Source organism: Cyrtonyx montezumae, unplaced genomic scaffold (genome assembly GCF_038088225.1).
Source record: "Cyrtonyx montezumae isolate F1298 unplaced genomic scaffold, pur_monq_1.0 scaffold_26, whole genome shotgun sequence".
Lineage (NCBI taxonomy): Eukaryota > Metazoa > Chordata > Aves > Galliformes > Odontophoridae > Cyrtonyx > Cyrtonyx montezumae.
In genome coordinates this window covers 1968418-1984392 of record NW_027072003.1, presented here as the reverse complement: position 1 = coordinate 1984392, position 15975 = coordinate 1968418, and the positions used below count along the sequence as shown (strand labels likewise).

General features: G+C 52.1%; 1 protein-coding gene across 5 annotated transcripts in view; it reads right to left on the bottom strand.

The window, feature by feature from the left end:
* The window catches only part of ANKS1A (ankyrin repeat and sterile alpha motif domain containing 1A), an 80115-nt gene that overhangs the window by 21998 nt on the left and 42142 nt on the right, over positions 1-15975 (bottom strand). For all 5 annotated transcript variants that reach the window (XR_010622448.1, XM_065740272.1, XM_065740275.1 and 2 more), the window contains 2 exons: positions 15260-15837; positions 3049-3115 (listed from right to left, as the gene is read on the bottom strand). Coding sequence is in view for 4 of the 5 variants with exons in the window: in XM_065740272.1 (XP_065596344.1) it covers positions 3049-3115; positions 15260-15837 (645 nt within the window). In the remaining variant the exon portion in view is untranslated. The remainder of the gene's footprint in view (positions 1-3048; positions 3116-15259; positions 15838-15975) is intronic.

Here is a 15975-nt window from a genome sequence, read left to right as displayed (position 1 = left end):
GTTTGGCAGCAAGCTGGGTGCTGAGCAGATGCTGTTGGATCAGACCAAAAACCACACACTGTGCTGCACCCCTGCAAAGCCCTTCAGCCCTGGGAGACACAAGCACTGATCAGTATTTAGGGCAGGCATGGGTTAACCCCCCACCAGGAGCGCGTGGGGGTCTCACCAAAGCAGAAGCCCAAAGGGACAAATGGATTGAGATAAGCTTCACTCCGGCAGACGTGAGCTGCATGTGCAGATGTGCATTAGCATCTCATCAATGGGAAACACTGCCCACTCGGAGCAGTTTGGAGGTGTGAGATGCAGGAGGACAGAGTCCCTCGTGGCACAGCTCTCCTGTGTCCTCCATCACACTGCAGGAAGACAAAGAAGCTGAGTCCCTGCTTTTGTCTTTGCTCCTGATTAAGAGCAGAGAGAGGAATTCTTTCATTAAGTACAGGGGAAGCACCTCTGCTGCAGGCAGCCTTGCTCAGAGCACAGCAGGACCCCCAGCCGGGCTTGGCAAAGCCTGGCATCACCCACATCTGGGAGCGTGGCAGACTGACCCCATCCAAAGAGCACGGCCAGCATGACAGCCACACGGTCAGTGTCCCAGAGGACAGCTCTGCCACTGAACTGCTTTCATTGGCAGAAAGCTTTCCCTGTGTCAACCCTTCCAAGCCTCAGGTTCTCTGAGACCCTTGAGCAGTACACGATATTCAGCCCTCCTCGGTCCCCAGACAGCAAAGTTCACCAGCATCCATTTAATCAAGCTCTGCTCTCCGTGTCTCACTACAAACAGCCCCGTTTCAAAGGCTCCATTAAAGCCAAGCAATTATCTCCTCCTTTGAAGGACTCACTCCATACACTGAGAACCCACAGCTCCGCCTGCGGCAGCGGAAGGAAGAGTTCATCACCCAGCTGCTGCTTTCCAGACTGAAGCTGCATCTTGGGGAGAGAATTAATCCTCCGGAGCAGCTCGGCCATGCAGAAGTGTTGGACAGCAGGCTGGGAGAGGTGGGCTGCTCCCAGGTCTGTGTGTGGGACGGAGACACATCCAGGGACATCTGCACTGACAGCAGAGTCTCCCATCAGTCCCACTTCCTATGCACTCACCTCAAAAGAAAGAACAAAAATTATGGGACAAAAGTATTGCCAACGTAGGGTGAACAGAGGTGGAGCTGCAGAAGGCTCCTGCTTGGCACACGGAGCCAGGACACACAATTAGGTCACTGCAGGAGCAGCAGAGGATAGTCCTTTCAATAAACTTGGATCTGACTGCTGCTCTGCATCCTGAACCCAAACTCAGGACAAGCAGCTCTATTCCCCATACCCAGGCCTTGCCTACTTACAACATTTATGAAAATGAAAGTGTTTTAACTCAGGATTGGCTCCCGCTGCTCTGATGCTGCATTGCAGAGATAAGAGTTATAACAGTTGCAAGAGTGGCTGGAGGAGGACACGGAGGAAAATCAATGCACTTAATGACACCAGGATTCCTCCTTCACCTCGGCTCCAGGAAATCTCAAACAGCAAAGACAAAAGGCACAGCCCCATCACCTCACGCATCATTAATACAGCTTCAAGGTCATGGAAGCACAGAGGTATGAGAAGTACCACGAAATAATGTTGTATCTGCTTTAAAGCCATCACAGGGCATCCAGGGCTCCACAGGTGGAAAGCTGGGCCAGAGGTTTCAAAATATTCCAGCTAACCAATTTATGGGGGAACCTGGCCAGAGCTGGAAACCATCCCCAAAGCCCAGGTTAACCCTAATGACAGGGCTGGTTTTGCTTCCCCCTGTGCCGACTGCTAAGACATTCAAGAGACTGCAGTGAGGATATTTTTCATCTCCTAATCCAACACAAAACTGTGCCACGGCACCGTGCAGATGACAGAACTCCTGATGCTAATTTTAGCTGCTCCCTGGAGCAGCTCACTCTGGCTGGAGCACCCAGCACCGCACTGTACGTGGCCCAGAGCCACGCCAGGCTGCTGGCAGAGCTGGGATGTGATGGAAAAGCCACCTACTGCACCTTGGTGTGAGTCACATCTGGGTGGCACCCAGTACAGGGGGACTGGAAGGCTTCAGAAGACACTCCTCCCCCTCTTGTACGGCCTGAACACGGAGGAAGAAAGGGAAACAGACCCCCCCACTGGGATTGGAACTTCAACACTAACCCACACAACAGATTTGAGACCCTTAAATCCACAGAATGTTGTTTTAGGCATCAAAAAATGCTGACTGTAATCGCTCCAACACAACTCAAAGCACAGAACCCGATCCCTCGAGGGCCGACAGCATTTTGTGAGCCTTAAGGAGCACAACACATGGGCATGGAGGGCCTTCAAGAGTTCTGCTCACATCTGAAGGGACTTATCCACACTTATGCAACAAAAAAGCACATCTTGCTGCTGCATTATACATGTGAAACAAAAGTGAGCTTGTCGTGGGGATGCTGAAAGCAGCCAACAGGCAAACACGCCGTGGCTCTGTTTCAGAGCAACTGCTTAAAGAAAGTTTTGTTGTTATCCATCCGAGAAGAGCAGAAACTTGAGACGAATGCATTTGGAGAGTCAGGAGTTGTAAGCAATTGGTCCAGATTTCTTAGCAGCTCTGCTGAGAACAAAGGTAATTGGAGGAGCTTGGCGATCAGTAGAGCTTTCCCTCCCCTGGGTGCTGGCTGGAGCCCTTACACCACCTCTCAGCTTCAAACTGAATCTTCTGGTATGTGCAGAAGATCTGATCTCCCTCCTACACATCTAGCAAACATTAGCAGGGATGTGATCGGGCTGTGGGGGCAATGAGCCACCCACCCTGGAGCTGGCTTCATTGCTGCAAACTCACAACAGCACAGAACACGTCCCAGGCGGTTCACAGCATCCAACCCTTCCCACCTGCACAGAAGGAGCTGCTCCAGCTCCTGGAAGCTGCCAGGAAAAGGGGAGGGGAGATGTGCTCAGCTGTGCTGGAGCTTTCCCTCTGGGTCTCATGGGTCTGCAGGCAGCACACGGCTGTGCTCTGAGCAAAGACACAAAGACACAACACACATGAACAGGGTACGCTACCTGAGATCCTCTGCTGCTCCTGGGAGAAGTCGATGCCTTCACCAATGGAGCTCATGATTTTCTCAATCTGCAAATAAAACAAACATGTGCTGAGTTACTGACAGAGCCTCAGGAACGTGGGAAGGCAGCCCCAGGGTTTCACCTCTCACATGGCTGCTGGAGGGACCCAGGGAAGGCCAGCAAAGCACCTCTGACCACAGTGCCCTGCCTGGACAGCCCTTCTCATGAGTGGGTGACTCAGAAGGGATGCAGAGAAGCTGCAGTGCTACAGAGCCTTTCCTTCTGCACCTTGCCCATGCCTGGAAATAATCAGCTGCAAGAAACCCATCCCTCTGGACCATAAACCTCAGGAGAATGGGATCCCCAAAGCACTCACAGCTCTCCGTGCAGGAGCATGCAGCCAGGAAAGTTTGAAAAGAGATCAAGTTTGCAAATGCAAAGTGGTGGGGGCAAACGCCTTAGCTGCCCAGGAGAGGGAGCAAGAGACAATTGCATCCCCTGCTCTGTGTGAACCAAGGGATGAAGGCAAACCTCACACAATTAAGACATGGCACAAATCATTGCTTGCAACAGCGCCTTTAGAACTGGACATAAATGACTGCGTTTGCAAAAAAATCAAAGCAAACAAAAAGTTAAGGTTGTGTGAAAGTTGACAGTGCAAAACTGACAACTGCCAGGTTAATTCTGCTAAGATGGGAGACCTGATAAATCGCAGCTCAGAATGGCAGTCCCTAATTTTTAATAGTTGGAAGCATGAAAAAATTAAAGCCTACTATTTTCCAGAGAGCAATGGAACCCCGGGGAGGCTCGGTCTGCTCACTTACCTCTATCTCCAATCTATAACCAGGCAGAAAATAAAAACATAAAGAGCCCCCAGAGAGAGATTCTCAAACAGAAACCTCCCAAGAAAGCATTCCTGCAGGGCTTGCTGCTGAACGCAAAGCTGATGCACAGACTGGTGACAGAGGGCAACGATATCAACCTCAGCTCTCACACAACTTTTTCTCTTTGGGCTTTTTCAGGACAGGTTTGGCAGTGGAGGCTGAGTTCCCCTGGACCCACTCCCCAGCTGCCTCCACCCCAGGTGCCAGCAGCAGCAACAGGAACTCAGGGCCAGACAAACAGCAAAGAGACCACCTGCAGGGGCTCCTGCCAACTCAGACCTTCAGTACAGTCCTTCTCATCCAGCACACGCTAACAAAGGACAACACAGAGTTGACAGAGTCGCAGACAGAGCAGTGGGGTGAGTGGTTGGATCCCTGACTCCATGGGAAGCAAAAATGATGAAGGAGAATGGATGTGATAGAGCTCCCACCAGAAACTGCAAGCTGCTCGTACAGGAAATGGGATTTGGAGCTCAAGTTTAAAAGGATGCAGTAAGAAAGAATGAGGCCACGTAAGAGGCAAAAAATATCCCAATTTCAAGCAGACAAAGGCAGCACTTAAGTGACAAGCATAAAATCAAACACGGGCAGGGCGGTTCAGTTTGCAGTGCTTACACCACCAGCCCCTTCTTTAGATGCAGATGTCACCGTTGGCCATTGTCCCATTGCATCTGGCTACTGAGAAACATGGCTTTGAGGAGTGCAAGAAGAAGAATTATCACCTTGTTTTACAGCTCAACCTACAGCCCTCCATATATCAGCAACTCTGAGTGTGGGGTCAGCTAAACTGCAACTGGTTAAGAGGACAAAGCAGAGTTTGCTGAGTTTTTCTTTGACCACAACTTCACTTGCTAGCTGTTCTCCACTGGAGGCATTTGTGGCATTCACCTCCGCTCCATCAACTCCACTCCTCTCTGTGAGCTCAGCTCTGAAGAGCTTTTCCAGTTCTCATCACTTGGGATGGAGCCTGAAGGACACGTGAGGGATGCAGAAGCTTCTGCTCGAGCCTGCAGATGACATCAAGTAACTGAAAAGCATTAATTGCCCCTCTGTTTGTGGGGGAGATCACTGAGAGAGGCATTCTGAGGCTCTCAGTGCCTGTTTTTGCAGTCAGAACCACCTGCTTTAATTGCTTTTGCTCCTTCAAGCAGCTCCCCAGCAAAGCCTTGAAATTTCACGGTGCCCTTCTGCACCACCAGCACATAAAGGCCATGAAATACTAGAGGAAAATGTGAGGATGGTGCAGAATAAACCTCATCCCCAAATAAGACTGAGGGCTCTGGTTGTGCCTGCTTTAGTGCTCCTGCAGGATAAGCCCAGGCTGGAAGCATTGCCTTCACCACGGGCTGACACCATGACAGATCTGCTTCCTTCTTTGCTTGCAGTCATTTCCATAGCAGGATTCAAAGCACAGCTTAACTACGGGTGCCAGGCCAAGCTCCCCTGGTGCAGTGACTGCTCTCCTTGCAGGGGAGGTTGGTGCTTCCCAGGCACAGCCCAGGCTCTGACAGCTCAACACTGAAGACCATACAGCTGAATGTCAGAGGGAGAATCCCATGGCAGAGGATTATCTTTTGGGATCACCCTTTGCTAAGCACTGTGCCCATCCAGAGGCGGTCAGGGCACTGCAGCAGCCAGGAGTGCTGCAACTCACAAAGCAATCCTGCATCTCCCTCCCTTTGTGCCATGAAGAACACTGCTTTCCCCAGCCCAGTGCCAGCCCAAAAACCTGCTGGTAGCTGATCACCTGGATCTAGGTGCTAAGAAGCTGCAAAGATACAAAAAGAGGGGAGGGACACATCCCTGTCCTCCACTCCTGGTCCTGAGCTGCACTCTGTGGCACTGAGATGGGGTTGGATGAGAGGATACCTTGAAAACAGCACACACCACTGGTTTTTTCAGCTGCTCTTTCCCAGTGGTTAATTATTTAAATACAAAAATACTGTGTTTAAATATAGCGTTGCAGTTCAGACTTGGTTTCAGCCTGAGCACTCAGTTCCAATTTGTTTTGGCTTAACCTGTTTTTTTCCACTGAAGCACCACGCGTCCATCCCCGAACAGGTTGTGCGTATTTTCCTTCCTCCTTTTACATCCACAGCAATAAATCCACAAGATCCTTTAGTGCCCTAAATTTACACAACCATGTATATTACTCCTCATCAGGAGCAGTGCAGCAGGATCCACACTATGAAGTTCCTTTGGCCAATGAGCCCTGAGCAAAAAAACCCTACAAGGAAAGGAGACAAAGCACTGCAAAACTGAAATGCTTTGGGAGGAAGAAGAGGAGCAAACCTTCAGCAAACCCAACAAACAAGGGGTGCGACGGAAGAGGCTGCAGAGAGGTTGTGTGCACCAAGTTTGCTTAAGCCTTGCTGAAAAATACAAATATCCCCAGAAAGGAGCTGGGTGTGGCCCAGCATCACCCTTGGGCTGGGAGGTGGTGAGCACTTCCACGCAGGCAGGCAGACAGCCACGAAAACATAGCAACTGGATAGTGACTCCAAAACAGAGCTCTGTCTTAAAACAAACCACCCCGAGCAGCTGAGCTCATTCCTGGGGGGAAAAGGTCTTTGTGGACCCGTAGAAGCTGAGCTGGATGCTGGAGCTGGTCCTCCTGCAAGGCAGGGGATGCTCTGACCCCACAGCACTCCAGGCTGAAGGACACAACAGTGAGGATGTGAGCAGGAGGCAAAGTGCTGCCCCATAACATCCCCATTGGACAGCACTCTGCAGAGGATGCCATGCAGCACAGGGGACAAAAATGATGCCATGCACCCAGCACTGATGCTATGGGGCTCTGCCCCCTAACCCGGTGGGTGAGAGTATGGGGTCTTTTTTCCCTCTCCACTGCAGTTTGGAACCAGCGAGTCCATGGAGAAACACAGGGTGGTTGATAAGCACCAGGGGGCTTTTGCCACCGAAATAAAGCAGGGCTTCATGCAGTACGAGCTGTCTGCAGCCGCTCATTTGCAGGCAGGGAAAGGAAGCTCCATTCAGAAAGCACTACACTGAGCAGTGCTCTGTCAGCACAGCTCTCAGCCCGGCCTGGGAGCATCTGTATGCTACAGGAGCTTTCTGAAAGGGGGCACATCAAAACAATCCGACTGCAGAAAAGTCCTTACGTTTACCACCAATAAAGCACAAGTTCTGGGCTCAGTCTCTGCGTGCAGCATCAGTGACTCCCAAGGACACAGCAAGGTTGTCCTGGGAGATGAAGGGAAATAACACAGATGGACACTGTCAGCATCTGGGGAAGCAGCTTCTGCACAGAGCTCCGCAGCTCTGCTCCCCCAGGTGGGCCCTGAGCAGGGCTTCCCCCCCACACCCCTCAGAGAACGGGCAAAGCCTGCCCTGCTCCATCCCCAGCAGAGCCCCACGGCCACACCATGAGCCCACAACAGCTCTGAGAAGGAAAGCATGCTCCCCACAGTCCCCGCTTTCACACACCAAACACCACCATCACAACCCACACACGCCTCAGAGCACAAAGGAGAGCACTTCTGATGCTTTTACGTGGATAAAAACCACAGCGTTGTGAGTTAACGCACCGAGCGACTGCAACCAAGGGCTCCCCCTCTAAATCCCCAGTACAACTCAGGCTTGTTCAGTTACATATAAGCAGAATGAGATGCAACACAGCTTTGCTGCCCTGCTATGTCATACAGCACTCAGTGCCACCGTGCACAGCACAGGGGGGGTCTCCTCCACCCTGCTGCCTCACCCCAGGCTCAGCTCTGTGATATGCTTTCTGGTGCTGCACACCATTCACAGCATCACAAGGTTGGAAAGGACCTGCAAGATCATCCAGTCCAAACATCCACCTGTTCCCATTGCTACCACAGCTACTAAACCATATCTCGTAGCTCCTCATGCAGACATCTCTTGAACACTGAATTGGCTCCACCACCTCCCCAGGCAGGCCATCCTCATCTCCTTCTGAGCTCTGCATGTAAAGAGGAAAAGCTCTACATGAGGTTGGGACCTTCTGCTCCCCCCTGAGGCTCCTTCCCAAGCAGGCAGCTTCAAGTCATCATCCTGAGCATCCCTGGGCAGGAGGAGGAGGAGCACTGCACACAGGAAAGGAGCAGGAACATGGAGCAATAGATGTTCAGATCAAAGTCTGTAATGAAATAAAGATGCTCAGAAACAAAGGGCCGCTATCTTCACCATAATGACACCCTGCAGCAGAGGAACAATTAAGAATATCTCAGGATTCCCATTATAAATCCTTATTATTAACGAGATCATAACCTGTGGTACAAACTCGCCCAGGGCTAAATGCCAGCAGAGGAGGCAGCAGCTCCATGAGCATATTTTATTCCCCAAAGCTCCTCCGGGTCGGGTTTAAGGGTTATCAGTATTTGAAGCTTCAGCAGTTCCAACAAAGTGTCAGGGGTTAAGGCTTCATTATTTCTAAGCTCCTACAACGGAGGGACAGGGCACACTGGGTTTTAAAACAGGGAAAAAAGCCAAACAAGCTGCTTCTCCAGCTTCAAAAAAAAAACCAAAACCCTTTGAGTGCAACCAGCACACCCCTAACTGCAAAGCAACGAGCCTCGTTACAGCCCAGAGAGACTTGCTGCAAGAACTAAAAGCCAGAACAACAAGGATGCATCGGGGTCAGCACACAACAGGGGCATGGGGCAGGGGGTGGCAGGATGCTCCCTGCTCAGCACCACTGCTCCCAACTGCTGCATGGATTTGCTGCCAAACAGGGGTGGCTGTTTGGGGGTTGCTGGGAGGAAAGGGGGAGAGCAGTCTTGGTCAGGATTTAGGAATTTTTTTAATTGCTGACTTGTGAAATCATCTCTCCAGAGACACAGTGAGCAATGCGGGCGGACAGGAGAGCTCAGCACGGGGCTGCTGGTTCCAGCAGAGGCTGCACCCTGAGCAGGAGAGGGCAGAAGGACCCAAGGGCCGAAGGCAGCCCTTGTGAGCACCTCAAAATGCACACCTGCTACATTGCCACACCAACCTCAAGCCCAGCACATGGCTACAGCACCTCTCAGCTGACATGCTCCCATCTCCCAGGCTTCTGGTGCAGCACTCATTGCCCCAGCCCAGCTCCTCCTGCTTCTTATTTCAAGCTGAGGAGACACATGGGGAAAAGCCCCTTGCTAAGTCTTCCCCAGCAGCAGCATGAGATGAAATCCATTGTATCTGATGTGCCCCTTCCCATTCACGAGCTGCATCCTGCAGCCCAGCAAAGCGAGGCAATGCAGCTCCAAACCTCTGGCACCGTTGCAGTCATTGAGGGCCAATGTGACAACAGTGCAGACAACAACAGAGGAACCAAACCCCAGGGAAAGGCAGGCAGAGTTTTGCAAAGCCAACACATCGTGGGCTCCAAATGAGGGCACTCAGGCAGCAGAGATCCGTGTGCAGGCATTCACCTGGGAGACAGTACAACAGGTGCTGCCTTAACGAGCAATTAGGTCCTGCCTGCTCCACTGCTCATCCTGCTGATGCAAAGGACAGATGATTTAAGGTGCTTTCTCCCAGAAAAGTCTTTGGTTAATACACGACTGATATTATGAACTGCTGTTTCATCCCTGCACGTGGAGGCAAGGCTGCTCAGACCCAGCTGGGATGTGCAGTCAGAACCACAGAGCGATTGGGTTGGAAGGGACCTCACAGTACTGCAGGACTTCTCCAGGAGAAGGCTCTGGGATGATACCTGCAAGCTCCTCATTGCAAATGCAGTCCTTGGGAACCTGTGTCCGGGCCGTGAGTCTCACTCCTAGCCTGGCAACAGCACATCAACCACTCCTCTGATTTAGCTTATAATGCTTTGGCTTATGCTGACAACACCACCAACCCACAGAGCAGAACCTCGCTCAGCAGCACGCCCTGCAGAAACAAAGCATCCTGCCCTCAGTACAACAAATGTCAAAGGTTTGGAAAACCCCACGCTGATCTCATTAATTCAAGCCCCCTAGTAGCTCCTGTTCAGCTGCAGCAAAGTTCAATGTCACCAGGTCAAGAAAGATGAGGGATGGCAAACAGCACTTGCATGTAGGCAAAGACTCCTGAGGATTACTGAATTCAATTCAGATCTTCACAGCTATGTTTCATGGCCAAAGGTTCAGTTCCTGCAGCACAGCTGGGCTGCACGGCGTGGTCAAGCCTGCTTTGGAGGCTTCAGAAGGACTACATACACACATGGTTTTAAAAAGAACTTCTGAAGTGCCCTAAGATGCTCCGTAAAGTGGAAGAGAGCGTAAGGGAAGACTGAACAAGGAATGCCTGGTCTTCATGTTTGCCTTTCAGATCAGATCTGCAGCTGACCAGGCTGCTACATCAGCTGCGTTTGGCTCAGAGCGCTTCGTTCTCTCCTGGTTTATGGCCTCAGCAAACCTGAACTGTGAAAACACAAGTGGTCATAAAGGTAATGAGGCTGGAAGAAATCCTGCCATTGGGGTAAAGGGAAAAGAAACGTCCAGCACTGAGGATGATAAGAATTCCTGACCTTAGCACAGGAAAAAGGAGAGGAAATGTTGGGACCTGCAGACAATAGAATAATCAGCCCATTCATTAAGTGAACTGAGATCCTGAAGGACACATTTGTTTAGAATAGCAGAAGTCAGGATCAAAACACTGAGCGTATCACTTCTTTTCCCATAACTGAAGTATCACAAAACATTACAAAGGAGTGAGAGGAAAACTGGAAGGAGCCCTCAGGAGCAAGGAGCCAGCTCCAGGCAGGGGACGTGGGCTGAGGAGCACAACTACAGCCCTGGGATTGGGAACAGCCCGCTCCCACAGCTCTAAGCCAGGGCAAGAGTTCAGGTTTGAACACCAGAATCCCCAGAACGCATCAAGATTTTAGGCAGCATAGGCTGATGGCAGGGGTGAAGGAGCCAGGACCATCCTCGGACACTGAGGACAGCTTGCAGGCAGCAGGGGCAAGGACAGGACCAACATATGGATCTCCCAACTGCATCTGTCACCTGAAACCCTGGTATCTGATGCGCAGCATTGGCCCCACAGGAGCTGCTGCCCAGCAGGTGAGCTGAGAGCTTGTCAGAACAAGAAACCCTAAGCTTCTACAGGATGCAGTTTCACCACGCACAAAATAGCAGCTCTCCTCCTGAATAGCAAAGGGGAAGATTTGCATTTCCTTTCAGTACCAGCGTGCAGCTCTGAATTTCAACTTCTGAGTATTTTAAAGCAGTGCCAGGTTTGGCATCAAGAGCTTTCCCCCAAGTTCCACATCTCAATGCAAATACTCCTAATCCTCAACTCTAAGAGTGCAATTAAGGCAGTAAGTGCTTCAGCAGCCAAGGGGTCCTGATGAGGGGAGTGGAGCTCACCCTGCTGCAGCACAACTCCTGCCACTGTGCTCCCCAGCTCTTCAAACCCCACAGCAGAACACACTAGCGATGTGCACTACAGAACATACAGCTCAGGCTGCAGATGCTCGCAGGAGAGGAGGATGGCTGTCCAGTGCTGTGATTATACAAAATATTCATTAATTCATTGGCTAATTCACTTGGGGAGGAAAAAAAAAAAAAAGGGGTGGACTGTGCCTTTCCTTTTTCTAAGAAAAGCTTTAAAAAAGCATGTTTTATTCAGCTCCTCCAGTTCCTTCTGAAGGAGCTGAAGGCACAGCAGCCACCTCGCTTTGTGAACTGATGCTGGAACCCTCTGAGCCATTCAGTGCAGACTCAGAGCTGGAGCTGTGGGGAGCCAGGTCTGCAGCTCCTTCTCACAGCAGCACGCCTTGTGCTTGGCCCCCAGGAAGACTTCCCAAATCTTTTGTCTCACCAATACCTCCTGTCCCATCCACCTCTGACCCCGAGGCACTGCGTCTGCATGCCAGGCAGGTCAGCTCAGCTGAGCACCCGGACAAACAGAGCCCAGTTTATTCACTATGTGTGTTCAGAGGCTTTCACTTACCCTGCAAAAAGCAAAGCTGCATGGGACACAACTCCCAGATACCTTTTAGGAAACTGACAGCATGGCAGGGGGTGGGGAGCACAGCCCAGCTCCTCTGCAACCATCACTGCCCCACGGGGCCCCTGCAGCAACACTAATTGCTCTCGCTGTCAGGAGCTGCTTCCCCAAGGAGCAGCACAGTTCACCACTGATGAGCTTCAGCAGCAGCGTGGTTGGGCTCCCTCCTCCAGCACAGCAGAGCTCAGCTGCCCAAGGAATAGGGGGATCTGGAAGAACTGCAGCAGGAGAGAAGCAATCGTTTCACACCTCAAGCTGACCAAAAGCCATCAGATTGCATGGGCCCAGAACAGAGCACAGTTGTGCATCTCCCAGAGGGGCATACGCTGCCTTTCATCCAGGGAGGCTCACGATGGCTGGGGGAGAGCAGCTCAGCCCATCTGGGATGGAGCCCTGCCAGGTGTGCTCACCTGCAAACAGACCCGGATGGGTGCACAGAGCAGGTGGGCAGCAGGGCTGAGCCCCACTCTGCCAGGAACACAGACACAGTTTACTCTCCTATGCAGGATTCATGCTGAGCGATGCTGGCTGCGTGCTCATCTCACGGCTGCTCAATATTCATGAGCCACTTACACCAAACAAATTCATCACTTCAGCCCTCTCCCAAGTTCTGCAGCGCCCAGACACTCTGCAGGGCAGTGCTGTGCTCCTCTCCCCACCCAGGCAGCAGTTTTGGTCCCCCCCCACTCCCTGGGCAATGCATCGCTGTGTGCTTTGCTGAGCTCTCTGCTGGCTTCCAGCATCTGGGGGCCACGCTGCGTGCTGCTCCGTAGCACAGAGCTGAGAGCCAGGCCAGGCCCTCGGAGCTGCTCCTCACTGCACCAAGGAGCAGGGCCGAGTGCTGCCAAGTGAATCACTCCTTCCCCAGCCCACCCATCTGGCAAAGCCACACCACCTCCCACTTCCAACAAAGGGCATTGGCAGCACTCAGCCGCAGGGCCACGACCCTTCTGTCCGAGCAGCAGAGCTCCCTGTGCACGCTCACTCACAGCCCAGAGCGATGCCAGCTCTGCCCCATCTGTCCACAGACACCACAGGGTCCCACCCTGTGCCCCCACACCTATTGCTGGCTGTGGGCAAAGCCCTTCCTTGCCTGCTGCAGCCGCCCATGGATCGCTTTCCTCCTCGGCTGCCTGCATAAAGACTATTGAAATGAACAGAATAACTCCTGTAAATCTGTCCTTGTTGCCCCCAACACAGAGGCAGAGCAGCTCAGCAAGGTTTTGTCAGTGGGGAAATTCTGAGGCCTCGAGTCACGCTGAACTCAGAGCATTACCCCCACTTAGTGAACTAATCAAACCTCCAGCAACATTACTTCTGCTTATGTTCAAATCTCATTGTTGTCATTATGGCCGGGCAGATCAGCTCCCTTCTGCACTTACCAATCACTGCAAAAAAAACCCCAAAAACAACAAACCCAAACGTTCCCTGCAGGTGTAAGCCCACCATTTCTCACCACCAACCACAGGAGTCTTGTGATATCTATAGCAAGAAGCGACCTGGCCATATGAATCACCAACAAACAGCAGCTCCCTTTCATGCTGTACAAAAAACTGCTCTGCTGCACAGTGTGCCCCTCCTGCTGCCAGCAGCACAGAGTGCAAGCACTGCACAGGCACCAGGAGGCAGTGAGACCCCGAACACTCCTGTGTGGAGTCTTCAAGAGCAAAGCAAGCTGAAGGCAATGAATCACCAGCTGCTGGCTTGTCTCATTACGTTTAGCTCTGCACAGCATTTCTCAGTGAGAACCATGACATCCTTCACATCTCACAGGTGGAGAAACTGAGGCAGAGAGGAGGGAGCCTTGTCTGGAATCGCTCAGGAGGTCCATGATAGCTAGGAGAGCCCAGGGCAAAGCCAGCCACAGGGTGCTGCTACAGGGTGCTTAAATTACCCCAGAAAGTGGGAAAACATGTAAAACCATCAGGTTTTGATCGTACAAATATTTTCACATTTGACCCGCTCCACTGCAGACAGATGGGAATTTTTCACATTCTTTCTAAATTTCCTCACCTAAACACGGCTGAAGGAAAAGCAGATTTCCCTCCTGTGGCTCGTTAGGGCTGGAAGCAGCACGCTCTGTTTACAAGCAGGGAAGCAGATCTGCTCTCCGAGTGGCGGAAGCACAGGCACACTGAGCTCTGACCTCTGCTACCAGTAAAGCCATGCAGCACCACAAGGCCAGAGGCTCCTTTCCTTTCCACTATTTGCTGTAAACACTTTGGGGAGGCATGAAAAGCACAGCGAAAGTTCTCTGCCCCTTTCGGATGTGCCTTTCACTAACAGCTGCAGTGCCACTGACCCAGCTAATGAACAGGAAAGCCTCTGCAATCCAAGCACCTGCAGAGGAAAACATGCATTTGGAGACACAGTGGGGAGAAAGCACACGGACTGAAGGATGGGTCGTGCCAAGGAATGACTCCCACTTTGCTTTTATCACTGTGGAACACCTCCATCTTCCACCAAGTGTGACTGTATCGCTGTGTTGGGGTTGGAGAGGCAGCTGAGCCTCTGTCAGCACACGAGGGGCAGGCAGGCAGGGGCACAGCCATCCCAGGAGCCATTCCCTGCTGCCACGAGCCTGGCACACACAGCCCTGACCCCCAGCACGCACTGGGGGCAGATATTCCCTTCAGTGTACAAAGAGTGGTTCATGCGAGCTTATCTCTTGTGCAGCGCTGCTGCTCTACCAGCGGAGAATCATCTCCAAAGAATGTTTCAGTAATGCTGCGGTGCTGGATTTCAGAGGGACACTTAATCTTGCCCGAGCAGTTCACTAGGGCCAACTTTCTGAGCATGAAATATTTAACTATCCACAGGCCTCCTGGACTACAATAAAGTGCCTTCTAACAAGCCTCCAAAATAACCATGTGAAGCAGGAGCTATTATATACATAAAACAGCTCAGTTACCCTCTGCTCTCCAGCTCCATGAGCTCAGGACACAGCTCTCCCCCTGCAGCAGGGACACAGAGAGAAAACCTCTGCTCTGAATTCTGGGAGTCTAAAGGGGAAGAATTGGGAAGAGGGGGGCAGTGTGAATTCACCAGGATCACTTACCAATACTTCCACATTTTGGGGGTGCTAAACTTATCTGGCTTGCCTACAAGAAATCAAGCCCTGCGTTTAAGTAACTTAAAACAGCAAAACCTTTGAAAAGCCCCCAACTCCTTGCAGTTCAGCTTCTCCCCACTCCAGTTCAGGTGTTAAATGCCAAGAGAGAGGTTGAACCACTCAGCACTTCCCCGTGGATGAGATGTGAGCTGGTAAAAGCAACGTAAACCACCCAGGACCCCCTCCAAAGGCCAACACAAGAGAGAGGAGCTCACGCTGCACCGATTCACCCCCAGCACAGCACCAAGCTCAGCCTTACCTCATCCCACTCCGAAGCAAAGGACGGCGACTTCTCCAGCCTCTTCTTCCCAGCGCTGCAGTTGGAGAGCGATTCGCTCCTGCTCCCCATGGCATCGTCCTCTGTTGGGGAGCAGGTCAGGAGGTCGGAGTCCGATTTGGACAAGCTGCGGCTGAGCTTGAGCTCGGCTTTGGGTTTGCTCCCCGGGTGGGCTCTGCCTGCAGCACCACCTCTGTCCCCCTCGTCCTCGGCACCGCCGGGGTGCTGCAGCACGTGGGGCGTGCCTACGGTTTCAGGATCCGCCCGGCTGACGTGCGTGTGTTGGACGGTTGCGTAGATTGCTTTCTGGTTTTGGTCTGGAGAGCCGGTCGGTGCTGATGCGGAGGCAGGTAAATCAGCATCCTCCAGCTGCATAGCAGGTGGGTGGCTCGGTGCTTCCGTGCCTCCTTTCTCCGTGGAGGAAACGAGCCTGAAAGGGTCCTCGCTTATTTCACAGATGGGGGAAGAGCCATGAAGCAACCCCGAGAACTGCTCCGGAACATGGATGTCCTGGGTGTCCGCAGAGTCCTGGCTGCGGCCGCCACTGCTCCTCCTGTGGTCTTCGGGGGGGGGGGGGATGAAAGCAGAGGAAGGAAAAATAAGAAGTTAAAAAGATGGAAGAAGCTGCAAAATTCCAGCTCTCCCCCTGCCCTCCCTCAGCGAGGGAGGGAGAGATAAAGAGAGAACAGTTCCGTATT